This window comes from Acipenser ruthenus, chromosome 1, assembly GCF_902713425.1.
Source record: "Acipenser ruthenus chromosome 1, fAciRut3.2 maternal haplotype, whole genome shotgun sequence".
Classification (NCBI taxonomy): Eukaryota; Metazoa; Chordata; class Actinopteri; order Acipenseriformes; family Acipenseridae; genus Acipenser; species Acipenser ruthenus.
The window spans coordinates 77,043,208-77,071,139 of NC_081189.1; the positions used below are offsets into that span (position 1 = coordinate 77,043,208).

A 27,932-nucleotide genomic window follows, 5' to 3' on the forward strand; every position below is an offset into this window, starting at 1 on the left:
TTACATCATATTGCACCACCAACAGAATAAATAAATAAATAAGTACAAACAGTTAAATAGACTAAACCTGAATTGTGTCCCGTGCTTGGTTTGATAATCTTTTCATTTCCCAACATGTCAACTGTATGCTTTTAACTACTGGTTAATTTCCAGAATATTAGGTAAAATTGTTAAATAATTAAATTAAATCCTAGAATAAACTAGATTATGTTTTTAATCTGTTGGCTACATATGTAAATTTCTCAAAAAATAAAAGTTCATTTGTAGTTTTAAAATGATGCACATGTAGAGGTGTGGATTCGTTTCTTATGACTACAACATTGATTTTTACCATTATAATTATCAATTATAATTAATAAAGTATAATTAAGACTCAAATGGCTCATGAATAAAACTAGTTTTCTATAAAATGTTTATAGAGATATATAGATATCTACAGTATATGTCTATAGAACCACCACATGAACTCTATTAAACTTCTATAGAATTTCTGTAGAATCTTTGATTTCTATAGAAAATATACAACTTTATAGAATATTATTGTATGGGCTTAAACAAGTTCTATTTTACTGATTCAAAATACACCAATCTAAATGCACAGAAACACATTACAATTAGTTATGCAAGGCGGTCATTAGGATAAAACAGCACAAATGGCAATGGCCAGTTTACCGCTGGGACAAAGAACATAAAGGGTTAAAAAGCTTATACAGTGGGGAGATAAATAGGTAAGTTATTTAGTTTCAAACTCCAAAGTATATTGTTGGCTTAAAAAATAACCCATAACTACAGGCAAGAACACCACCCAGATAATAAGAGGTTAGTAGTTAGTAACTGATTAACTTACACTATGTAACACAATTTTTGTTCCTGGGTAGTAAGTGTTATTTCCTAATTGCTTATGCCTCAAAAGTAAAGAAAATGGCTATTATTCCCCACAAACTTTGCTTTTGTGACCAGGACAGTGATATTTTGAAATTTACCTATTTCTAATGAGAAAACGGGTGAATTTGTTTCTTTTCGTTCACATAAAGTCAGAAAAAAACAACATATGAATCCAAATTAACATGTATTTATACTAAAGTAATACAAAAATGACTACAAAAGATTTAGAAGTGAGTAGTTTTTCGAGATTTACGATTATACTGTAAATCACTTTCACGAATCAACCCCCAAATGTAGTCTCCCATCATGTTCTCGTTATACTGTCCTTCATTGACAGCTCATCCAGGAGCCTCAAAGCCGTGCTGCTCCATAATGGTAACAAGTACCCATCTCTTCCCCTGGCTCACTCGGTGCACCTCAAAGAGGATTACAACAGCATCAAGACCTTACTGGACGCCTTGAAGTATGATGAGTACGGCTGGGACCGCCGGAAGGTGCCGATGCCACCACTGCACATCAAATTGGGCCTTATGAAACAATTTGTCAGAGCTCTAGATAAGGAGTCGGCAGCCTTCAAGTACCTTCAAGACTTCTTCCCTAAGCTGTCTGAGGCAAAGGTCAAAGCCGGTGTCTTCGTCGGACCACAGATAAAGAAGATCCTGGAGTGCAATTAATTCCCCAAGAAGCTCACTAGTAAGGAGAAAGCGGCTTGGAACAACTTTGTCGCAGTGGTTCGGGGCTTCCTGGGCAATCACAAGGCCGAAAACTATGTGGAGCTGGTTGAGACTCTGGTGAAGAACTACGACACAATGGGCTGTAGGATGTCCCTCAAAGTCCATATCCTTGATGCTCATCTTGATAAATTCAAGGAGAACATGGGCGCGTACTCGGAGGAGCAAGGCGAGCGCTTCCACCAGGATACACTGGACTTTGAATGCCACTACCAAGGACAGTATAACGAGAACATGATGGGAGACTACATTTGGGGGCTGATTCGTGAAAGTGATTTACAGTATAATCACAAATCTCGAAAAACTACTCACTTCTAAATCTTTTGTAGTCATTTTTGTATTACTTTAGTATAAGTACATGTTAATTTGGATTCATATGTTGTTTTTTTCTGACTTTATGTGAACGAAAAGACACAAATTCGCCCGTTTTCTCTTTGGAAATAGGTAAATTTCAAAATATCACTCCTGGTCACAAAAGCAAAGTTTGTGGGGAATAATAGCCATTTTCTATACTTTTGAGGCATAAGCAATTAGGAAATAACACTTACTACCCAGGAACCAAAAAATAAATACAAATTTGCTACACGGTGTTATAAAACACAGTGTGAATATGTGTTGCTGATTGTGTTCAGGTTGTTGCATGGCTTGAGTTATGTTTTACTTCATTTTTTAAAATAATTAAAAAAAAAAAGAATAATAATTTAGAACACACCCACAATGAACATTTTTGTTAAGTACATATAAGTAGTATGTCAGCAACATACATCCACAATGTGAATTCCAAATTAGAGCTTTAAGTACGGTAAAAAAAAAAAAAACGAAAAAAAAGCTGATGATTATGAAATTTATCAACAGTATGTACAGAATAATATAGAATAAGCACTAGCAAAAAAAAAAATGTTTAATCACAATTTGACAAGCGATTCTCTAGATATCCCCAAATAAGACTCTTCAAGAACTTAAGGTAAATGTTTATACCAAGTTTCAGGACAACTGGATAAGCAGTTATCCATATATATATATATATATATATATATATATATATATATATATATATATATATATATATATGCAGAAATCAAAGCATGACATACAGATAGATGGATGTAAAGCAGTGTTGTGTGTAAAGTGGAGTTTTACCTGGAAAGGTACTCCTCTACCCTGCTAAAACTGCATTGGTGATGCCAATACTGTAGGTGCAAACCAATATGGAGAAGACCCGAGTACTGTATCCTCATGGTGGAAAACACACAAATCAGAGCTTTTCCATTTTTTGCATGTTGGTTAACTGTTTTATTTATTAGAAACAGAACTTACCATGGGCAGCTTTCCATGAACTATTGTTTGTGACTGAAGAATCAAGGCTAACAAACTTGCAAAATGAAGTGATAGGTCATTTATGCTAGTCACAACATTAAAAGAAACTGTCAGTGAACTTTTATCAAACCCTGTATCAAAATATAAACATAAAAACATTCTAACAAAGCCTTGACCAAAATTGGGTATTTAGGATCATTGCAATTGTAACATTTCTTGCAATTGTATTGACTTAACATATGTGTTTAGCGTTTATATTAAATGTACTCCATCCTGACATTTATTTTTAGCACTAGGAACTGAGGGTAGATAAAGGACACATATAGAGATTATATCTATCTATCTATATCTCTCAGATACCATTGGTGAATGGCTTTTCTTATCAATTTTACTGCACTTCTGGTACATGAATCATTGGCATGTTTTTGATAATTTTTTTAATAACCCAAAAAAGCCAAAAAAAAAGAAAAAAACGAAATGCTTTTTAAACTCCGCTCACATCTTTTGGAGAAAGTAAGAATTTAGAAATGTTGATGGTGATTGTTGCAGAAGCTACTTTGTAAAGAAGACAAATTAGGCTGAATGTAAACATGAAACCGTTTCATAACTAAATGTAATGGTGAATACAATTATAGATTGATTGTAAGTCAGATCTTTACTTGAAAACAACTTTTTACTGGGGTCATTCAAATATTGGTAGTCAGCCAAGTCCTTTAACTATTTGTTTTGCGCTAGAGTAACAGTTTAAACATTTTCCCCTGACCAAACCTTTGACAATAAGATTAAACTTTTCACTTTTGCAGGTTAATCTAATCAACTGGATAATATTTTTCAACTGCTGTCTTTGCAAGGTACTAGATCTGAAAAAACAAAAAAGGTTAATGGTGTTCTGTGTGTTTTTGCATAACTTTCAAAGCTCATTTTAGTCTCGAAACTTGTTGCTTTTAAACTGTCTGTTTCACTATTAAATGTTATGGGTCTCTGTCAAAATGAGTTTTGGTGTAGATTACTTCACAATACATTAAATATGAAATGTTACCTTCATTTTCCCTGTTGCAGGAGAGCTGCAAGTCCTGTTTGGGGTGGGGTGCTGGTTGTAGTTTTTTTTTTTTTTTTTTTTTGTAGTTGTGTGATCCCATTGAATTGCATTCTTCTTCCTCTTCCTCTTCTTCTTTTTGTTAATGGCCTCCAAGCTTCCGCCAAAGCTTATTGTTGCCACCTGAGCCCAACATTTTAATTTTTTTAAAAACAGATTAAATCTCCCTGTTTTCCTAATGGATTTCCCTATATACCTGACCATACCCCTGTCTATTCTATTACTATCCCCTATACCATCTCTAAAAAAAATGATTCTGAATATTCAAAGCACTCAACTCTTCCCCTACCTCTAATTTCACTTCCCTATATGTAGCACATTCAACCATCAGGTGTTCCACAGTTTCCATAACACCACATCTCATACATAACCCATTCTCATGCGCTCCAATTCTATAGAAATGTTCATTTAAAGTTGAATGTCCTATAAACAGCCTTATTAGGTTAACTTCCTCCAGTCTATTCCCTCCATACCATCCTTCCCACAAACTGACTTTGTGATTTATATAATTTATGCAATTTTTCCCCTATTCCACATATTCTGCCATTCATCCACTATAATTTGTTCTATTATTTTATAATACTCCCATAACCTGCATCACTTTCTTCACTGTCATCCGCCCTCTCATTCCCCTCTATTCCTATATGCACTGGAATCCACACAAAAACCACATACAATCCTAACTACACACATTCTGACAGTAGATACATGACTTCCTGTACTAAATCTGTACCTTCTATCCCCTTTTCCTTCATTCTTAATTGCCTGTAGCCCTGATAACGAATCTGGAAAAATGACTGCCTTATCTTAACCTCTATAATCCATTGTAATGCCAAAATAATCCTGATTAGTTCAGATGTCATAATAGACACGTTATATGTAATATCTACACATTTTCCTACCTTGAATTCTGGAATGTAATAAGCTGCTCCAACCCTACTATCATCTTTATTTTTAGACTTATCTATAAAAATCTTACAGTAATTTTCCCATACATAGTTTACCCATTTCCCCCCGACAGTTCACAGAAAAACCCTCTTTCCTCCTTTTCTTTATCTTTTAATAAATACAAATCAATCACTGGATTTTTAGAACACCATGGACTAATGAGAGTGTTTATATTTTTTAGTCTCACCCTTCCTTTACAGTCTTTCAATGTTACCGGCTCCTCAATATCTTTCTTATTTCTCACCCTTTCTCACACTCATTCCTTTTCCTCATCAATACCTCATACTCCCAACAGGGCTCAAAAATCACTTTAACATGATTTTCATCGCCTCCATTCATTATCTTAGCCCAACACCCAATTCTTATCATCTTCCTTCTTAAACAGAGAGGCATTTCCCCAGCAACTACTTGCAATGCTGCAGCATATTCTCAGAGCCCTAGATTGTACCACATCCAATTTTCCCAGCTCCTTACTAGCTGCTTCCTCATATACCATACATCCATAATCCAGTATAGGCCTGATCAGCGCTCTGTAGATCATTAACAGAGTGTTTATACTTGCTCCCCGTGAGTTCCCTGATATACTCCTCAGCAGGTTCATCCTTGCCTTACATCTCACATTTTTTTTTCTATCTGAGTCCATTTCAACTTCTCATCCAACAAACCCCCCAGAAATTTAAACACTGGCACTATCTTTAACATCATCCCATCAAACTCAGTTCTAATGTCTTCTGTTTTCTTCTTACCAGCAAAAATAACCCCTTCATTTTTTGACCCCCCATAAATGTATTTTCTTCAATTTCCCATTCAGCACTTGAATCCCACTTTCCAAATTCCTATGTCTTCTCCAAACCACACAGTCATCTGCATACATTAAAATGTCCTTATCTTCAACAGATTTTTATCATAATATTAAAAATAAGCAGAGACACAACACTTTCTTGAGGAACTCCATTCTCAATCTCTACTACTTGAGAGACAATTCCCTATTTTAACCTGCATTTTCCTATTTTCTAAAAAGTTTTTAAACCATCTAAACATGTTCCCTACTATCCCCAAATTATGCATTTTAACCAAAACCCCCTCCCTCCATACCATATCATATGGTTGGAGGGAAGGCTGGAGGCTGTTGGAGAAATTCCGAACCTATCAGCGCTCTGGAAAATGCCAACTACTAGACAGGAGTCCCCCAAGGATCAGTCTTGGGTCCTCTCCTGTTCTCTCTACACCCGCTCCCTAGGCACTCTCATCGCATCCTATGGCTTCTCATACCACTTCTATGCTGATGATGCTCAGATCTTCCTCCCCTTCCCTACAATCCCCTCCTGTATCTCTAGCTGTCTGTCTGGTCTTCTCTTTGATGCACTCACATCACCTCAAACCTGATCTCCTTTTCTTCCCCTCCTCTGATCTATCTATCTCCATTCCTCTAGGAATCTACCACGCTCTCTCCATCCACCTCAGCCAAGAACCTTGGAGTAACCCTGGACACCTGCCTTTCCTACTCCCAGCACATCTCCACTCTAGCACGCACCTGCCGTTTCTTCCTGAGCAACATACAAAGAATCTGACCCCCCTTTACCAACTACTCCACGCAACTCGTCATCCAGGCCCTGGTACTCTCCAGCCTAGACTACTGCAACTCCCTCCTGGCTGGCCTCCCTGCGTCCGCCACCCGTCCGCTCCAGCTCATCCAGAACTCTGCTGCTCGTCTGGTGTTCTCTCTGCCTCGCTTCTCCCATGCTACTCCACTGGCTTCTGATCACCGCTTGCATCCAGTTGAAGCCTCTTGTACTCGCCTAACGATGCCTTGACCAGACTTCACCCAGCTACCTCCAGACCCTCATCTCTCCCTACCCCCAACCTCTCCGCTCTGCCTGCAGGACTGGCTGTACCTACGCTACGCTCCCCTGCTTCCAGAGCCCACTCCTTCTCCACTGTATTTGGACAGCTGTGGAGGGATGTTGAATGGCCCAGAGACACAAGCCTGGTCATTCTGGAAACCTTAGGCCACCCTGCATCCAACAAGTCCCCCGTTGTCCCCCTACCCCTTAGGGTTTAGTTTCCAGACCCACCCTTACTTGCACTGATTTTCAATCATTAATTATTTGAAAAAAAAAAAAAAACACTTATTTGGCCCTACTTTTTACCTACTTTGAGGTGCTGTAGAATGGCCTAGGAAAAGCCCAGAGACAAGCCTGGTCATTTTGGAAACCTTAGGCCCCCCTGCATCCACTGTCGTACTGGGTTTTGTATTTGCTCTTATTAGGAGCAAAGTCATTGTATTTTATATCTTGATCTTAATTGTACTATAAATCTTGATATGTATTTTTTTGTTTACAACTGTAAGTCGCCCTGGGTAAGGGCATCTGCTAAGAAATAAATAATAATAGCACAACAGCTATGGCAAAGATATTCTATTACACGATCTCTGCAAATGCACTGATGAACTGTGTTTTTCTTATAACTTACATAATATCATCATTCACCAGTTATATATTTCATCAGTGAACTCTGGGCAACAGGGAAACAGACTTTTATGTTTTTAAAATGTTTAAACAGTGAGAAAATCAGACATAATACCTATGATTCTGGAGGGATGTAAGGGGAGACGCTTGAGAGCAATGCATTCCGGGATAATTGTGTAAAAAGGTCTTGTCTGGTGTTTGAGGTGTTCTTGTCTTGTTGCTCTTGGGGTGTGTGTTGTAGCAAACCTGAAGTAATTCTTCATGTATCTATCTGTAGGCTCTTGCTATAGCCCATTAATGTAAACACCTCTATTGATTGGCTTTGTTTTTGTTAGTTCATTTGGCCCAATAAATCATCTTTTGTTTTCATTTATACGTGCCTTGTGCACTACAAACAAGCATGTTAGTGACATTCACCACCCAAATATGAAAATTCTAAATGACAGCGATCGGTAACATGAAACACAACCTACATTGACTGAATGCTCATGTAACAATATACACAGACAGGGTGACTTCAGATTGTGATATACTCTAACCACAAAGCTTTATTTGGGCCCTATTCACACACACAGAATGTCATTATTTTATGTTTTTTGATTAATTTAAATAAAGCCTGGTGTTCACAAAGTTTTCAAAGAAATGTTAAAATAATAAACACTTCAAAAAATGTTACTAACAAAACATTGCCTAAAACAATACATTAAGTTATGAACAGGGCCCATCGTGTTATTGAATTTTTTTATGTTCATCAAATATCTGTTGTGACAGATTAAATAGTCGATATATGAAAAAAAGCAGTGTTAGCATTTAAGGCTGGTTTATACTTCTCTTGCAGACAAAAACAGTACGTCAGCTGCAGACACGTCTATGGGGGTAACAGAAGGATTGAAGCACCCCCAAGTACACAGACTTTTTGACGCAGCAAACTTATCGTAGTTGTCGGTCATACTTTCAGCCAGTCTGCGTTACTGCCAGTGTTGACTTGTGACTAGGGTTGCCAACAGGATCCACAATCCCGGGACACTTTGAGACAGAACTGGATTTTAAAATTGCCCCTAAACTGAATAAAGTGAATGTGTAAATTGGCTCCTATATATTTGCTAAAATGAACACGGTTGCTGAATTACTATGAGCAGCAAAAAAGTAAAACTGATCAGCCGTTCTCCATACTGCCTCCGATCAGACGTACTGAACAGCTGAGCAACATTACTGATTTGACTGGGAGAGTAATTGCATGTTAATGAACAGAAAATAAATAGCGACGTTAAATAGTGACTCAAAATATATATACACAAACACACACACACATATATATAAAGAATAACAATAATACAAATAAAAATACATTGTATTCATTATTATTGTTATTATACAAGTGTTTGCTGCGCATGGTATTTAAGCACCAATATTAATTTTAGCAAAGCTTCATTTATGCTTTAATTTCATTCAGTTTAGGGGCAAGTTTAAAATCCTGCTCTGTTGTTCATGTTTATGAACGTCTTCTATTAACAGCTCCTCAAAAACTTGCTCCATCGCATTTCACTAGCTTACGACCATGCGACAAATGTTGGATTTTTTCAACATTGTCCAGCCCTGTGCGTTTTGCGGTTGCAGACACACAAGAAAAGGCCATACAACTTTTTTAAAAAGACGCAGCACGCGGCAGTGCAGATGATGTCATTCCGACCGTCGGACACCACTGACTGTCGGAAGTTTAAACCAACCCTTACTACCGTTAAAAAAGGAATGTGTTAACATTTACTACCTTGAAAAAAGCAGTGTTAGCACTTACTACCTTGATTTCAGCTAACACTAACATCATACAATAAATTGGTTTTGCCATTGCAAGAGTAGAAAATGTCACATTTATATTGAGTTATTGGGTGCAGGATGTTTAATGTTATGTCAGTCCTTTCAGGAAAGGTGGTTTAGGAATAATCATGCTTTACAATAGTACTTTACCATCACTTTATTGCAGCAGAATGTGAAATTAAATCAGCAAAACCTTTTTGTAAATATTAAATGTATAATCTTAATGAACAAAAAAAACAACAACTAAAGACTACAGTTGATTCAGAACCAACTTACAGCATTCTCCCAATTTAGCTGGGTCAGTTACAGTGGAATATTTATTGATTTGAGATTTAACTCCCAGCGACTGTGCCAGATCTCTTGCAGTGCCGTCACTGCCAATGGTTGTCCCCAGTGCCACCAGAAGTCTGAAGATGGCCTCCTTGTCTTGTACCACCTCAAGGATAGTGCTGACCATGGAAAGGCATTGCGCCTTCCCTTCAAGGTCCGCCACCTTATGCAGGCACCCTGCATAATTAAGGACCAGGGTGGCCAATGCAACATGAATGTTTTTGTTGCTGACCGCTCTCAGTTCCATTGCCTGTGACATCACCATCTCCCTCATTGACATCAGCAGCGTCTGGCCCCACTGGCCTGCAAAGCTATTGCACAGAGTCCTAAGGACCAGCATTTGATTAGCTGGTTTCCCCTGGGGGCCCATCAGGTTTAGCAGGTGATTGCAGAATTGAACACCATCTTTTTCACTGTAGAACTGTTCATTCACCACAGGGTGCCTCACTGCTAGGCGAAGGATATCCAAGACAGGAAAGACAATATCTAAAACAAGCATGGGTGATGGTTACAAGTTACATTTTCTCTTTATTTATATCACTAAAATTAACCAGTGTGCTCAAAAAAGCGCTAAAACTAGTCGTCTGTCTTCCGTCCACCTATAACTCATACAGCTGCAAAGAACGCTTCCCTTTCAAGTACACAAAGTGCTCTGGGCTGCCAACAATGTGTAATTCTCTAGTTATGGATTTAGGCAAAGTCAGCTCATAACACAAGTGTCTAAAAATGATCAAATTACTTACATTAAGGGATCAAAATATGTATCAGCTAATTAAACAGACAAAAACTACTAAAGAAAAAAAATCGTTATCTGGGTTGTCATGGCAACTGTGGGCGGCGCCTACTACTTGCAAAACCCTGAATCATACTAAGATGCAAGTACCTTCAGGCCAGTGGGCAGTTTTCCACAATATCTCAATTTCCTCTGTTGTAGGTTTTTCTGCAGCATTGAGATTGGAGACAGTTGACAGCAGCTTTTCAAGCTTCTGGATACCATCATCAGACAACTTCTGTTCATTTGGTGCTCCTCGGTTTAATTCCTTCAACTTAGCTACAGAAAGGAAGAGAGGTTTGAAAAATATTTTTTGTTTTAACATTACTGAAAAAACAAAAAAACAACAACAATCAATTCTAAATGTTTACTATATTCTGACTAAATAATGCATTTAGTCTGCTTGGCCCAAATGTATAACCCAGTATAACTTGTTCCAAATACATATTTTTTAATGCAATTAAACCACTATCCTGGTCCTAAACATATAATTATTTAACTGATATTCTATAAATCCTGATCTGGAATGACCCTTGAGAAGAAAATATTTTTAATTTCAGAAAAATAAGTGAGACCAAGAATACCCAAAATCTGTGTTGCATTTGCCTGCTCAAATTTTACAGGGTCTGTCTTCGGAAAATAAATATTTGTTGGAGCAGATGTTGATTGCAGTGCATTTGAGGAGTAAGCACTTCCACCTAAAATAAATATAAAAAGAGGAATAAATAAAAGTCCTATTAAGGTGTCTTGGTAACAGTCATAGCAAAGAACAATAAAAACATTCTCCTTAGCTTGAATGTCAGAGGTTTCAATTTAACCCATTACTGTGCAAATACTACACATGCATTCCATATCCTCTAAATAAAACATGGAACATGCAAAGGGAACATGACAATCATGTGAAAAGATATGAAAATGTGCCTGGTTTGGTAACTACTAACATGGACAGATGTTACATTTCTGTATTGAAAATATCAGATCAACCTACCTGTAAAAGGATCTGCTGCCCCAGCAGGTGCAACTGTACTTGGACCAGATCCAGGAATATAGCGCCCAGAACCTTCAAGAAGAAAACATTAATGTAAAAAAAAATTAAAAAAGCAACAAATAGCCAAACAGGCCTATTATATAAACTTATTGACATGTTTACAGCATTTCAAAACACAGCTTTTACCGTCTTGGTATACCTGCAAACATTGCTTAATGTCTGTATACTTTTCAAGTACAGTGCAGATGAAATCCTGTGTATGTAAATGAAACAGTAGGTCTACAATTCAAGAACTGTACTTTATACAAATGCATTAGTATTCATTGGGGCTGCTAGACACAGTTACTGTACATCCCACTTGGTTATAAATAGCACTGCACAGTTAATATGCTCTTTCAAATTAGCCTTTCCACCAAGGGATAATATCTCAAATTTGTTACAGAATTACATAGTGTGGCAGGGCAGAAGCCCTGCTGCTGTAAATAGTGTGTGTGTGGGAATGTAAGGTTGACAGGGATGGGGTTAAATCTATCCCTGCCAGCAATCACAGGTGTGACCATTCCCCAATTAGCATAATTTGCACATTTGTTTTGTGTGCGATTTAAATAAATGACTAATAAAAAAGTTTTGTTTATACTTTAATGTAGCTTCATTAGTTTTGGTGGTGTTTTAGGAAAATGAGATACATGTGAATTTGATTTAAGAAAATGGGAAAATATTCTTATGCAATTCAGCCTTAGTGCTTACTTTTATGCGTAAATGCATTTCCGTATATAATTTTCTTAAGTTTAAAAAATGTTAATGAAAAAACAATATTTAAAAGATGTTAGGTTTCTTAAAAAAAAAAAAAAAAGATTTCAATCTTGTAATGAAAATTAATACATAAAATAGAATAGCAGGAACCAATCACTCGGATTTTGAGCCCCCCACCTCTTCAGTTCCTGGTTGGAAGCACACTACAATAAAATACCTTAATCCTGAGCTCCATACTAAAGCTGGGGACCAGCTAGTCCCCAACTTTGCTCCCCATCTTTCTTGTTGCAGTTGGTACCAAGTTAATATGCAGCTGGGGATGGTGCTGAGATAGTCCCATATTACCTCGTCCACAACCTGGTATGCAGCTCTGTATTAAATCTGCAAGTTTGTTGCAATTGACCCTATGCTCCCTGGGTGGTGTGTGTTGTGTAAAGGTGCAATCAACGGTTATATTTAGTTGCAGTGAAAGACGCACCACGAACACAGCCCCAACACCTAACTCCCTCCACCAGACAAAGGATTTATCCTTCCTTCTATACACGTGGCCACTCCTCAATTAGCATAAACTACCTAACTGGAGAATGGCCACACCTGTGATTGCTGGCAGGAACAAATTTAACCCCACCCCCCCCCCCCCCAACCTCCACCCTCCACCCTCCACCCCCCACACTATTTACAGCAAAACTATATACCTGTAAAGGGATCTGCTCCACTTGCACTGGAGCCTCCAGCAGAAGCAGGAACATAGCGGCCCGAACCTGCAAGAAGAGAGTAAGGAGACAGAGAAAGTAAAATAAGACTCCCATTGCATAGCAATTTGATCCATTCTTGGAGTTTAATAAGGCACACCTGAGTGTATTACCTATACAATGGGGCTAATCAAGCACATAATAAAACCTGGAATGGGTGAAACTGCTATGCAATATCACAAAATTGTTTAGACATAAAAATGAAGCATCCCCATGTACAGGGAATGACGTCACTAATAGAATGGTTGGTGATCATGAAACAAAATGTATGTGGATGGTTTATACCATTGATATGGTCAGAGATGTGTTGTTTTACTGGACAACATCCCTTAATGGAATGTGAGAGAATCATAAAATGCAGTCGTATACTAAATCTCAAAGACATTATCTGAAAGCATGCATTTATCTAATACGACAAATATGAAGTCACTATCTTAAATGGTGTTCAACATTTTATATATATATATATATATATATATATATATATATATATATATATATATATATATATATATATAAACACACACACACACACACACACACACACGGTTTTGGGAGTGCAACAGCTTTGTAAATCTAATGTCACAAAAAAGTTTTTTCTTGCAGGATACTAAATCACACTGCCACAATGTGACATTTTGCCCAAAGAGTTTCTGTAACATTAAACATTTTATGATATATTGTAGAAGCTGTTGAAGAAATGAAGATTTACAAGATTTACAAGATTTACAAAAACATGTACTTTTCCTAACCTTATTATATAATGTGAATTAACCTCCTTACAATACAAATAGGATCAGGATCGCAACAAAAGCAGCTTTTTGAAGAATGCACTTGCCTGTAAATGGATCTGAGTGTCCTGTCTCTGTGCGTCCCACAGTATTTCCTTTAGTGTTCTCTATGATAAAGTTGGCTACCTGGTCTAAGAACATGGGGTTCAAGTCGTTCTTTTCCAGAAAATTGTGTGCAGTTAACCAAGGGTCATCAGCAACATTATAGGGTAGTTTCATTGAAGGACCTCCTTCATTTACATCGATAGTAAAAACAAAATCATACTCCTAAAGAAAGAAAAAGAAAGAAAGAAAGAAAAAAGAAAGGGTGAGATATTGATTAGTCTTCTGACTTCACATTGCTACATCTTTAAAATATTTCAAAATAATGTATACATTGCCTCTCCCTATCCATCACTGGTCTCCCCAAACTAGTAATTTCTACTTTTCAAGAACCATTATTATTAAATAGATCTTTAAAACATTACTCATGCAAACACAGTTGCAGAAATAAAAATTGTTTAAATAGCAGTGCTAGATAAAAAGTGCAGTATGCGCACTGTTCCAGTGGGATATGGTGGAACTTACTTTCCCCTCAAACAGTACTCTTCCAGATGTCTGCTGTGTTGCCCCAGATGAGCCAACGACATCCCCAATCTTCAGCCAGTTACTGTCAGAGACACTCCACTGATACGCCTGCACCATCTCTCCATCTTTAATAAGCCGTGTCTGCCCATCCCGGGTACCTTAACAGTAAGAGTGAGGCTTTAACACAATCCAGGATCTAACATAGTTAAACAAGGAGGTACACATGACCTTATTAGAACTATAACATTACAAACATAGATGAGTCAGTTTGTTTAAAACCCAAACTACAGCCTGAAATCTATAACTGTCAAGGGTTTATGTGTGACTTACATGATATATCACGTTTGTAATATGTATGATGAATGGCCATTATATACAGTAACCTGCACATATTGTACTGATTAAAAGTTACTGAACCACTGCTATTAAATCACAGTAAATTCACTCCCCACCCACAATACAAGTGGCTAGTTGAAATGATATGAGCTGGTTGGTAATCTAGTATAGATCTGTCAAACAATGCACTGGATAAAAATTCAAGCTCAGTTATAATGCATCTGTTAAAACTTACCAGGCTCATTTAGGTGTTCTCTCCCTGGAAGTTCCTCCATTTTAATATCTCCTAAATCTCCTGTTTTAGCATCAATTGTAGACTGAGAAAGTTCATTTTCAAAAGCCTTAATATCTTCAGCACTTGCTATCCGCTCATCAGACTCTGTAAAGACTCTGATGATACCGTCACTAAAAATAAATAAAAGATGTTAAGTGAAAAGCTGCCCCGCAAACCTCAAGAACCAGAGGCATTAAAAAAATTATTTCAACATTTACTGGAAATTAATTATGGGGTCAAACTTTATTAAATGTTCAGATGGCTTGGTGACTGCTCAGAGTTTCAAATCACAATACAAAATTATATGTAGACAAGCAATATTCTGTTTCACCATTTTTACAACTGTGGTTAGCTCTGTGTGAAAATAGTAGCAAAAAAATTGCAGGAAAGACAACTTCCACAGTTTTATCAATAAAACACTAATTATATAGAAGTAAGAAAAACAAAAATACCTTGCACCAACAACTATGTCACCATTGTCCAAAATACAGCAGCACCACACTGACTGAGCAGGAAGCCTGATGGTCTGTGCACATTCACCATTTTTCCAAATTCGTATGGAACGATCTTCTCCTGTGCTAATGAAGTCTAAAACGAAATCAAACACATTCTTAAAAAATCTTGATACCTTTCTTGAATAGTATGCCTAAAGATGGCAATTAGGGGGGGGGGGGGGGGGGAGACAATAAAACATTATTAAATCTGGAAAATATTTAGATTATTTTAATCTGCATAGACCAACATGAAAAATAATTATACCGAGCATCAAAAGAAACTTCACTATTATAACACATTTACTTTTTGGAAAAAAATAAGGTATATAAATGGACATTGACAAAATGTTTTTTGTTTCTTTTTAATCGCTCGATCATTCGTCCTTGACCATGACATGCTTGAGTGACTGACTGAAGCATATGCACTTAATCACCTAATTAGTGAGACAGTTGATTGGACACTGGATATGGAGTGATTTCAGCTGTTGAATTGAAAGCTTGAATAAAAGCAATAAAGAAAATCATAGAAAAAAACCAATACGCCGCGTCTGTCAAGAGAGTAGCACCTTCGTGCAATCGGCATGTTGGAGGCTGGGCTAGGGCAGCGTATTGTGGCTCACCGCCTTGGGTGCTCACAGCCAGCAATTTCAAACCTGGCGAGACGGTATAACCAGACAAACTCTGTCAATGACAGGCCACGAACTGGGAGACCAAGAGTCACAACACCTGCCCAAGATCGAAAGATCATTTTGCAGCATCTTCGTGATGTCAATTGTTAAATAAGCACAATAAAAAGTCACTACACCTGCTCTAAAACAAAGTTTGTCATTTTTCGATCACATCTGGTAAATTTTATCCAAATTTAAGTCATAAGTTTCTTTTGAAGCTCAAATATAAGTGATACGTTTCTTTTGATGCTCAGTATATATAGTACCAGTCACAAATCTAGTATATTATATTTACCTTGACCATTGGGGAAGACCGATATACTGTATATATAGTTGGTGTGCCCATAATAAACCTGCAGACATTCTCCATCTACATGCCACCTTCTTATGCTGGCATCATTACTGCAAGAGAAGAACTCAGTGTTGTTCACAACAGCTAACCCTCTTACGCAATCTTCATGACCTAAAGTAGCAAAAAAAGAAATATAAATCAGTAACATTGATCTAATATACAGGGTGTCCCATAAATCTGGCATTATCATCACCATCAATATCTTAAATTATGTTGTTTAGGATGCTCTCTGTTAAATCGGTCAACCACATCCTGTTGACTATCTACACCACATAAATCAAAATGATCTGAATTATTTGCCTAAAGACTTTCACAACTTAAAGGAATAGAAAGACAACCAAGTTAAACAATTGTGCCAATAATGTCTGACTTACGGTACAGCCTGTAATTCACATGCAAAACATTGTGCACATAGTCCTTTATGTCGTGCAGCCTGATGTTCTTTCCCCTGTGCAAGCTTATGTGGTGTTGTGTTTAGGCAGATTTGGGAGGTTATCAAAGGAAAAACAGAGTGTTTCAATACTCTGCAGTCCAATGCATACTCTACTCTACACTTAACAGTGTACTGCCACAATGATAGCAACACATTTAAAAATGCTTACCCGTGTAAGTCTTTTCACACCTGCCTGCTTTCCACAGTTTGATGCTTTTGTCAGCTGATCCAGTCAGCATTAATCCCTGTTCAGGCAATATCTTTACAGCCCACACGGCTGCTGTATGACCCTAGACAAACAAAAAGTCTGTAAATCACATTAACATGACTGTAAGGTTTTATATACATTCTAAATATTTATATGTGCCCTTTTAAATAACAGATAGATTTTTGAAACTCTGTGCTTAATGTTTAGGGTTTCAGAACACTATATTAGTAACACACCCTTATTGCTGCTGGCCTCAAAAACATTATGTGGCTTAATTTATTTTATCTGGCCTTGGGTGTAAATGGCTAGTATTCATTCCTGGAGGGGGGATGCATGGGTTGAATTATGTGACACTCAGCTTGTAACGTAGATAGTGAGGAGGAGAGAGGAGACAGTGGAGGAGGAGAGCAGAGTAAAAGTAATTTAAATGTGTTTATTTTTGAGAGACGAGATATGAGAAAAGGGTTTTTTTATGGTTTTGGGTGCAACTTATGTGATTTTCTACACATGGCTTATCTACACTGACACCAGCTCAGACAAACCACCTCTGATGTCAGGGGGGTGCTCAGAGAAACATCTACTCTGAAGCCACTGAAGAGATGGTACTTTTTGCTGTATTAAAGAACATTTTGTTTTCTGCTGTTCCCACAACAAAGACTTTGTTAGTTTTGACAATCTTTGTCTAGATTATTTTATTGTTATAAAAGGAACCTTACATGACTAATGTCAAAACCAAGAGAGAAAATGTGTAAAATGCATGCAGTTCTGTACCTGCAGAGACATCATGCATTTGTCATTGAGCCATACTTTAGCTGTAGTATCCCACGAACCACTTAACAGCGTCCCGAATTTTCCAGCAGAGAGGGTACAAACTAGGTGACATTAAATAGATATAATGTTACAATGGTTAAAAAGAGTGCACAAAATGAATTGTTGGGACAACAGTCGGACAAGGAACAGCTATAGCCCTTGCAAAAAGTACACCCACAAAGTACTAAGCCTCGCATGTTCGCTCAAGTTGCTGCTTTTTTTTCACAACATTTAATAATAACAACAATAATGATTATAATAATAATTCTCTTGTTTGACAGGTTTGTTTATCATTTAGGAAAAGCAACCTACCAGTGTTTTTGTGACCCTTAAGAATGTACAGAGGGTCAGGTCTGTCCAGTGAAAAGACACAGATGTTGTTGTCATTTCCCCCTGTTGCGATTAGTCCTCGAGGGTAGGTTTCGTTAGGAGCTATGATGCACACACAGGACACAAAATTGGTGTGACCGTGCATACAGTGCATTTCTGTAAAACTCCTGTTCGGACTGGACACAAAAAATGATAAAGGCATTACGTCAACAGTAATAAAAACAATATATTAATTTAGGCCTATATTTTATTATAACTTGATAAATTACCTTTTTGTCTTTTATATTAGCTTGCTGTTACATTGATATATATATATATATATATATATATAAAAAAAAAAACTTAGTAAAGTAGATATTCTGTTGCAATAGCGGGGGTAAATGCTGAATTTTCTGATCATGCTTCTCATAGACAGCCCAGAGCATATTGTACCCTCCAGAGATGTTTAAGTGGCGATTCTAACTTGGTACAGGTACAGGGCACCTTTTCCCACCAATACCTGAATTTAAGGATGAAAGCCTTTACATGTAAAATTTAAGCTAGTCTCCAAGCTGCCAAGAGAAATCATTTACAAAATAAATTCTATACCACCTGTGATGGAGTGCATGTGCATTCCTGATATTATAGGGCACATAGACCATAGGCTTCCTGAGTGAGGTTGTTGCCCACTGTTCCATGATGTTATTGGACACATTTTTGCTTCACTGTGGGTGGAGTTGAGGATAGGCTACTAGAGCAGACCTTTCAAAATAAGCCGACGACTGACACGATCCACCATCTAAAATGATACTTGCACAGGCTACTTTTATTTAACAATTGTACCAAAAAAAAGAAAGAAAAAAAAAGCATATTGCTTTTGTAATGAGGGAATTATGTCATGTATAGACTCTTTCAAGAAGAAAGTCATATTGGGATATCAGCTGATCCCTTGTCAGGTGACGGCAAAAGACAAATAGGAGAGCGAGATCTGAGTTTGGAGAGACAGCGTACTAAACTTTCAAAATAAATCTGGGTCAGACAGACTAATACTATTTTTAGTACAGATGAACCAACTTTATATCATGATTGTCATACAGGCATAATTTGTGATATAAAGTGGGTCATGATATAAATCGAGTTGCACGTTTGCCTATGACAGCACATTACAAGTGTGAGAAGAAAAGAAAGAAAGCTAACAGTGAATTAAAAAGCAGTGTTTTAATACTGTACATTTAGTCGTTCTTTCACTTAACCACTTCACCACCATGACGTACGCTACGTACATCAAATGAAAACCCACTTACAGTACCATGCCGTACCTGCGTATGTCAAGTTTCCCCATTCTATTCTATGATCGGTTTCTCAGTCTAGCGTTTCAGGTTTCATTCTCCAGGGCAGTGCTAGTACTGTGGAAGTTGATTCGGAGGATTTTGATACCAGCGACAGTGATGCTGACTTATCACTCAGCGATGATGACGAAGAGAATGTGGAGCCAGGAACAGTACAAACTGTACAAACAGTAGAGCATGCAGCTACTTTACAGGTAAGCCAGCTGTTTGGTTTGAAATGGCAGTACTGTGACTAAATACTATTATTATTTATTTCTTAGCAGACACCCTTATCAGGGGGACTTACAATTGTTACAAGATATCACATTTATTGTTTTCATTGTTTAAAAAAAAAAAAAAAAAAAGAAGTTTTTATCTCTAAATTGAATATGGGTATGTAGTACACCAGTGCATAAAGGGTTAATGACCACAGTTCAGGTCACTTATTTGTGTTTTATTCATCACATTATTATTAGTATTTTCAAAATCTGGTACCTGGGAAGGGGTTTCATTTTTACATCTGGAGTTGAAGTGGTTAAACACATGCATATACAGGTAGTGAACAAAAAAATGGAAACACCTGGGTAAATGAGGGACACCAAGTATATTGAAAGCAAGGGCTTCCAGCATGCTTAGGGTCATGTATAAAAATGCTTGACAGGCCTGGTTGCCTATAATTATGGCTAGCATGGCTGCAAGAGGAGACCTCAGTGACTTTGAAAGAGGGGCGATTGTTGGGGCACGTTTGGCAGGAGTTTCAGTGACCAAGACAGCTCAACTTGCTGATGTTTCACGAGCAACGGTGTCAAAGGTGATGTCGGCAAGACTCGGCATGGAACTCCGAGGAAAAGACATCATCAGCAAAAGGCAACAGTGGGCGGAAGCGCATACTCCAGGATTGTGATATCTGTGCATTAATTCGAAGTGCAAGGCAAAACAGGCGAGCAACTGCAGATCAATTGACTGCAAATTTCAACCTGGGGCGCGAGCAGCCAGTTTCATCAAAAATGGTCCGCCAAGAACTCCACAGAGCGGGATACCATAGTGGCCCAACGCCCTATTAAGTGACTTTACATTGGTGTTTCCATTTTTTTGTTCACTACCTGTAGTTTACTACAGGACAGATACGTTTTGTATCATTAACTGGAACGAAAACATTTGTGGAGGCAGTGTGGTCCAGTGGTTAAAGTCCAGGGCTTGTAACCAGAAGGACATTGGTTCAAATCCCACCACTGCTACTGACTGACTCACTGTGTGATCCTGAGCAAGTCACTTTACCTCTTTGTGCTCCATCCTGCGAATGAGATGTTAAATCAATGTCCTATTGTAAGTGACTCTACATATAACGCATAGTTCACAGCCTATCTCTATGTGTATCTAAAATAGACATGAATTGTCGACTTGGTGTTTTTTTTGTGTGCATTTGTGTAAGACTGGCTAGTTAAAGAAGAAAAATTTGGTGACGTTGATGTTTTGTAACTGAACTGTATCCCGTTAAGACCGCCCACACAGCATTTGACAGGCTGCACAAAATGTCAATTTATCAGTCAAGATGATTGTTTGTTGTTAGTTGCGTTGGAAATTAATTATATCCTGTGGTTATTTAGTAAAGTCCGGCCAAGCAGCATGAAAGACAAGATACCTTTGACACCAATCGGTACTGGAGTGTTTTGTAAGGTTGAGATAGGGTTCTCAATTTTTATTTGATGCAAATCAAACATTTGCATTATTAAACTACAGTGTTTTTTCTTTTACTGTTTTTTTTTTTCTTTTTAAATGTTAACACAGTATTGATTTATTTTGTTCAGAAGCAACTTCTGCTACTTGCTCTCAATACAGCATAAACCGTGTTTAGTTTTTTCGTTCCATTCAAATTGAAATAGTCTAATCCTTAATCCACAGTGTGCTGTATAAATCCAGGTTGGCCATGGTGTCCTCGGCTCACCGCGCACCAGCGACCCCTATGGTCTGGCCAGGCGCCTGCGGGCTTGCCAGTAAGCTGCCCAGAGCTGCGCTGTCCTCCGACGCTGTAGCTCCGAGGTGGCTGCACGGTGGGTCTGCAGTGTGAAAAGAAGCGGTTGGCTGACGCCACACGCTTCAGAAGACAGCATGTGTTTGTCTTCGCCCTCCCAAGTCAGCGTGGGGGTGGGAGTGATGAGCTGAGCCTAAAAATAATTGGCTATTCTAAATTGAGAGAAAATGATTAAAAAAAAAAACAAAAAACAAAAAAAACACACTATTGGCGACTACTAAATTTAAGTAAAAAAAAAAAACAGTAATAATATGCAACTAAATTGAGGAATACTAACTTATTTATGAACAGCTTCAGTACCAAAAGATAATAAATTAAATAGAAAAGGATAAATCTCAGAGGGTCGACTGCAGCGTACTGAAGTTAGTCCACTTGATGCATCTAACTAGCAGATTAAGCAGGCTTAGTCCACTTGTTAAGACTAAAGTTAGTACACTTGTTAATCCCGAATGCAGCGTACCAGATGATAATCACCACAGGTGGATCATCTGCTAAATTGGACTAAACAAGATCCTGATTGCAGCATACCAAATCGGATGTGAGATGATCCTTTTCAGGAGGACTAACTTAGTACTATGAAGTTTAAGACTAACTTAGTACCCTTGCTCGTCCTACATTTGTATAGTACATTTTAACATGAAGACACTGCCATTATTCTCTGAAACGACATCTAAATATGAGTGAAATGAAAAGTGAAGCTTTTTGCACCTCAGTCTGAACCCTTTGAAGCATGTGGTTCAGTAAGGTTCGCTCGCCGAGTCAAAGAACTATCCTTAATAAACTTGACAATTGCACTATGTAATGACATAACGTACCTTAATACATTGTTGATACACTATATTAAACAATTATTAATTTTCTTTGGTAGACAGCGAATGTATATGGTAATTTAAATAAACTACTTTTGCAATGTGACACCCTTTTCCTTTTTTTCTAATTTATTATGGTTGAGGAACAAAGTGTTCTGAAGAGATCGGTATTGTTTCTTTCATTAAAATATAGTAAAAACTTTAATAAAGTGCTGCACAAAAAGATACTGTGTATTTAAAGCATGCATGTCTGATGTATTCAATTTAACCTGAAATGGGTATTAAAAATAAACAAATTTAGAACTTAACGTTCAGTGTCAAGCAGCAATAGGCTACCGGCAGGTTAAAATGCAAGTATGACCCGTGTGTGGACTGTGCATAAAAAGACAATTATATTATGAATATAGGTGTACTTTTACTTAAATGTGTTTGCCCGAATCACGCCTAATGTAATAAAAATGCTTTTATCATTAATATTTGCTTTTTTCATACCTTTTCATATTTCTGACTTTTTTGCCGGTTCAATATCTTCAATGTAGTTTTTTTTTTTAAATCAAATGCTAGTAATGACATTGTACACCTAAATGTCAGAGTTTGTCTTTACGCAGGCACTGTGATGGATCTGGCTGCTGCAGGCGCCTGCTTTATTGCCTTGTGCCCAGTGCTGTGTTTTGATAGTATTTCGTCACAGCACTGCCATTTCAAACCAATCAGCTTCCTGTTTGCAGCTGGCTTACCTGTCAAGTAGCTGCATACTCTTATTTGTACAGTCACAAAGGCAAGTGATTAGCTTTTCGGGAACATAAGCCAAAAAGCAATGGAGAATGCAAACTCTCAAGTTCCACAGCGGGGTGCACATCTGTGCAAGCAGGTGCAAAATCAAATGATGGAGGACTGGCATCATGGTAGGGATCAGTAATAAACACCCAGTCCCCTGCTGTTCTTTGCTCAACATCCTCTTCCTCGTCATCGCCAAGTTATAAATCAGTATCCCTGTCGCTGGTATCGAAATCCTCCAAACCAACTTTGCAATCTTCATCACTCCCATTGTCGCTCTCCACGTACGTTGTCATGTTTATATAATCGCTAAAAACTATGTAAATTACAACTAAAAAACTAAAACTAATAATAAAACAAAAAATAATAATATAAAACACTATATATATATATATATACTTGTAAGCTCCCACAGCTAGATTGGAATCGCTACATGACACGCAATTGGATACAAATGTCAGCTGACCCTCCCCCTGACTTTCATTGCACATTCCACAGTAGTACCACTGCCTTAGAGAATGAAACTTGAAATACTAAAAACTGAGAAACCGCTCATAGAACATAATGGGAAACTTGACGTACGCACGTACGGCATAGTACTGCAAGTGGGTTTTCATTTGACGTACGTGCGTACGTCATGGTGTTGAAGTGGTTAAAAAATAATAATAATTAAGACTTGGATGAATAATAATAATAATAATAATAATAATAATAATAATAATAATAATAATAATAATAATCTTTATATTATACAGCGCCTTTCATGTACAAGCATCACAAAGCACTGTACAGTCTTTGATCACCTCAGGAAGAGCCTTCCACAATCTTGGTGCATAACTGCAAAATGCCCTGTTACCCATTGAATGTAACCTTGTTTTTGGAATAATTAATACTAGAGTCCATTGACCACAAATTCCATGATGGAATATAATTGTGTAATAAATCTTTTAAATAGCATGGAGCCAATCCGTTTAGGGCAGGGGTGCCCAATCCTAGTCCTGGAGGGCCGATGTCCCTCCTGGCTTTTGTTGCAACTGTGCCCTAAATTACTTAATTGGACCAATCAAGCACTTATTAGATGCTTAATTGGTCCAATTAAGTAATTTAGTGTACAGTTTGAACAAAAACCAGGAGGGCATCGGCCCTCCAGGACCAGGATTGGGCACCCCTGGTTTAGGGCCTTATAGCAGCATCAGCAGAATTCTAGACTTGAAAGGCAGCCAATGCAAGGATGCCAAAACAGGAGTTATAAGTTCACAGGATTCAGATTTTGTTAAAACCCGAGCAGCCGAATTCTGAACATACTGCAGCCTGTTGAGAGCCCTCTTAGAGATGCCAGCAGGGCAGAGCATTGCAGTAATCAAATCTAGAAGAGACAAAGGCATGTACTAATCCCTTCCAATCATTTCACTTATCCCTCAGTAATGCTATTACTTTATGAAAATGTGTCATTTGCCGCTTTATTTATTGCAAAGAAACTTCAATGACAAGGATAAAAAAAGAAATGAAAAAGGAAAAAAGTGATGTCTACTTATATACTGTTTCTGCCTGAAATACACACGTGAAAAGTGTATCATTTTAAGATGAACATCCTCTGCTTTATAGTTAAATCAGTGGAGCAAAGTAAAGCCTTCACAACCTATTCTGGAATATTACAGTTTTACATATTTTAGGATAAATAGTATTGGAAATTGCTTTAATTTTGTAAGATTTAGCTGGGAATTGTGCAGCATGTGTTTGGAACAGGAAAGTGAAAGTAGTTTTTGTACTGATTTATCATTAGTAATGTACTTTAGCTTAGGTATTGTATTAAGTTATATGATTGATTAACCTATTACGTTTGACCTGTTGTCCGGGCAGTAACATTTTTTTTTTAATCTTCCAAAACACCAGATGTTTGACTCCAGTTTATTGTAGAAAGTCTTGAGAAGTTGAGAGGGGCTGCTGTATGTTTTAAAATGAGAAACAGTTTAGTTTTATTATAGAAATACATGAAAAAACTTAAGTGCATATGTCTATACTTCCTTTATTTTTCATATGATAAAGTATTGTTGGGAAAATTAGCAACTTAGTTAACTTGGATGCTTGCTGTGAAGTAATAGAACATTTTCTAGTTTTAATCAAATAAAAATGTTAATAGCATTACAGTGAGATTTGTATAATTATTTGTTTGCAAGATGTCGTTTGAATACTGGTCAGGAAATTGTATTTGCTTTCTATTTTTATTATTAACAGTGATCAAACATTGTATCATATTCAGTAGTTATTTCTGAGATGTATTAGTTGATTGGTGAAAAGTGCAGTGTTGCAATGTTTTGTTACTGGTTTGTAAAGTGTGATTGGATAGTCAGATTTTCATGACTACTTAAACACACCACCAGTACACACATCTTGAGCGCCCTGTGGCCTCCCAAGGCTTGGACATTGCCTTATCTGGTCGACCAGAGAATGTAATTGAGTACCACTGGCCTACATTTTCAGAAATAGTATATGCCCCAGGATCCAGTTATGTAAAATGCACTTGCTGCAACTGTACAACACAACGTTAATCAATTCAGATTCATATATATAAAAACAAGTTTCATATCAACAGCCAGTAAGATTTATTCTGTATATAGAGGATACTTAATGATCGTTTGTGGTATACGGTTTTTATTAACCACAGGAGGATGTCCCAGTAAATCACGAGTGGTTTATGTAAGGTCACACTCCTAAGGGAAATAAAAACACATATTCCACGAACAACCATTCAGTATTCTGTTTATACCACAAGTATATATTTAAAATAAACAGCAATACAATGTTTACATTTTGTATATTAAATCAATTAATTCAGCGATTATTTTACCTGGCGGATCTTTACTTTTATTGCCAACAGACTATGCTTCGGATTCATTTCAAACCTTTTTATTATAGCCTCTTTGCAACCGTCTTTAGCTAGAACCTTAAGCTCAGTCTGTCAATTTACATCCTCTTTGTAGTTTCCTACCTTTACCGGTTTTAGTGAAGGTGCTACAGGCTGCTCAGATAAGTCAGACGTAGTCTGATCGGTAATTTATTTCTTGACTAAACTCTTGTTCTACCGTGTTACCTGTAACGAAAGGGCTACATATATGTTTGGATGACAGACGCAGGCAGAACTGGCATTTCTTGACTAAACTCGTTCTCATGGAAATCGGGAGTCCAAATTAAAACAACAATAAAAATTTGAATTTCAGACAGTTTAAAGTTGTTATAAAACACGTACAGGTGGCAGTATTGTTTTAACTACCGACATGAACTCAGTTTTGAATTTCAGCAGCACAGCACTTGATTAGAATGTAAACTAAAACACTTTAAAAACTAGTCCCGGTAAACATGTTATCTCACTCGAGTGTGAGATAACAAAAACATATCTCACGCTAGATATACCTACTCTTGTGGTATAAACAGTAATATTGTGTGTAAATAGCCTCGTCTTGTTATTTGAGACAATAAGAACTTAAGCAATGTAGATAATCTCCTGCCAGACCTATGAATATTCATATCTAAATGTATTTAGCTTGAAGTGCATGTAATTTACTTTGTTGTGTAATGTACATTTTTAATCGTGTGTATATTAATACGTTAATTCAAAACTACTCTGGTTCAGTGAACTGAATGGGTGTAGATGTAATCTCACCTCTCCTCACACACACGGGTTAAAATTGTAAACAACATAGTAAATACAAGGTTAAACTCCCTGAAGCTTCATGTTTGACAGTTCACTGTGACCCAAACTATTTCCGGGTAGCTCAATGGGCCTGAGAAGTTTCTGATAATATCAAGCAACTGTTACAGTAATTATATTAAACAACAATATTTTATCTCATCACCTTCCTAACAAAGTTAATGCCTGCTGTTCTTAAAACAAAATACACAGTATCTATTGTATTTTACTGTCAAACATGTTACAAAACAACAGCACATTTTGCGCAGTCATCGAGCAGTGACATGTAAGTGTACCTCATTGTAATTGTATGCAACTATGATCGTTTTACAATTTAAACTCGTTCACAATGCCTAGAACAAACCATCAATCTTATGTCACGGTGTACATACAAGATGTATATATATATTATATACCCCACCAGCTACTGTGTCGCTCACTTACCCCATGTTGGGTACCCATACCCTGCCAGTTCTGTCTCTGGATACAGAAACAAAGGCGCCTTCGGGAAATGAAGTAGATGCCAGTCCCCTAACATCCATTTCGTGTCCTGGGACGGAGCAACTGAGTCTGTAAGTGTTGGAAGATGCCATGCTGATAAACACGACAGTGGATAAAAAACGATTTTATTAAAGTATTAACAAGTGAAGCCGAATAATGAACTGACACAGCAACAGCAACAACACAACACTGCGGTACAGAAACAGGAAGTACTAACGTCGGACACAAGCATGACGGGAGTACGGCTAACAAAATGTTCAAATATCTTGTGGATATATATATATATATATATATATATATATATATATATATATATATATATATATATATAAATTAGAAATCCTCTCTCTCACGAAAGAGTTAAACTCCTACCAGGTGAAAAGTCACAGATCCATATTGGGCACTGCAGTGCAAAATCACATAATTTTTGTGCGCATAGTTCTGGGTAGCGAAGAGAAACTTGCGTATTGGTTTCTGGCTCAGCTTTGAGCAGACGTATCATTTGTCCTTCATTTTTACAAACTTCCGCCATCAGCTAAAAGTATCGGTACAGGCACTGTATGTTTTGTATAGTAATGGCCTGAAAGTAGAGTGAAAATAAAAAAATAAAAAATACAAACACATAAAACAAAATACAGTATTGCTCCCCATTGGCTGCCACCTGGCTGATGCCATTCTTTGTAGGGCTGGTAAAATTTTT

The 27,932-nt window shown here is 37.3% G+C and overlaps 1 protein-coding gene across 1 annotated transcript; it reads right to left on the reverse strand.

The window, feature by feature from the left end:
* Window positions 1-9,402: 9,402 nt before the first annotated feature.
* Window positions 9,403-27,458, reverse strand: LOC117421312 (phospholipase A-2-activating protein-like). Its single transcript, XM_034035540.3, has 14 exons — window positions 27,176-27,458; window positions 18,101-18,294; window positions 17,750-17,850; window positions 16,940-17,060; window positions 16,281-16,448; window positions 15,276-15,411; window positions 14,785-14,954; window positions 14,214-14,371; window positions 13,694-13,913; window positions 12,799-12,864; window positions 11,351-11,422; window positions 10,947-11,060; window positions 10,474-10,641; window positions 9,403-10,076 (listed from the first exon to the last, which is right to left on the reverse strand). The coding sequence occupies exons 1-14, from the start codon at window positions 27,322-27,324 to the stop codon at window positions 9,511-9,513; spliced, it is 2,403 nt and encodes an 800-aa protein (XP_033891431.2). The 5' UTR covers window positions 27,325-27,458; the 3' UTR covers window positions 9,403-9,510.
* Between the last annotated feature and the right edge of the window lie 474 nt (window positions 27,459-27,932).

Bases quoted from the DNA above. Each gene is read 5' to 3' on its own strand.
- LOC117421312 (XM_034035540.3), bottom strand. From the start codon at position 27,324: ATGGCATCTTCCAACACTTACAGACTCAGTTGCTCCGTCCCAGGACAC. The intron at 16,449-16,939 runs GTAAGCATTTTT...TTGCTACTTTAG, and splicing joins GTGTGAAAAGACTTACACGG to GTCATGAAGATTGCGTAAGA. The intron at 14,372-14,784 runs GTAAGTTTTAAC...CTTACTGTTAAG, and splicing joins AGAACACCTAAATGAGCCTG to GTACCCGGGATGGGCAGACA.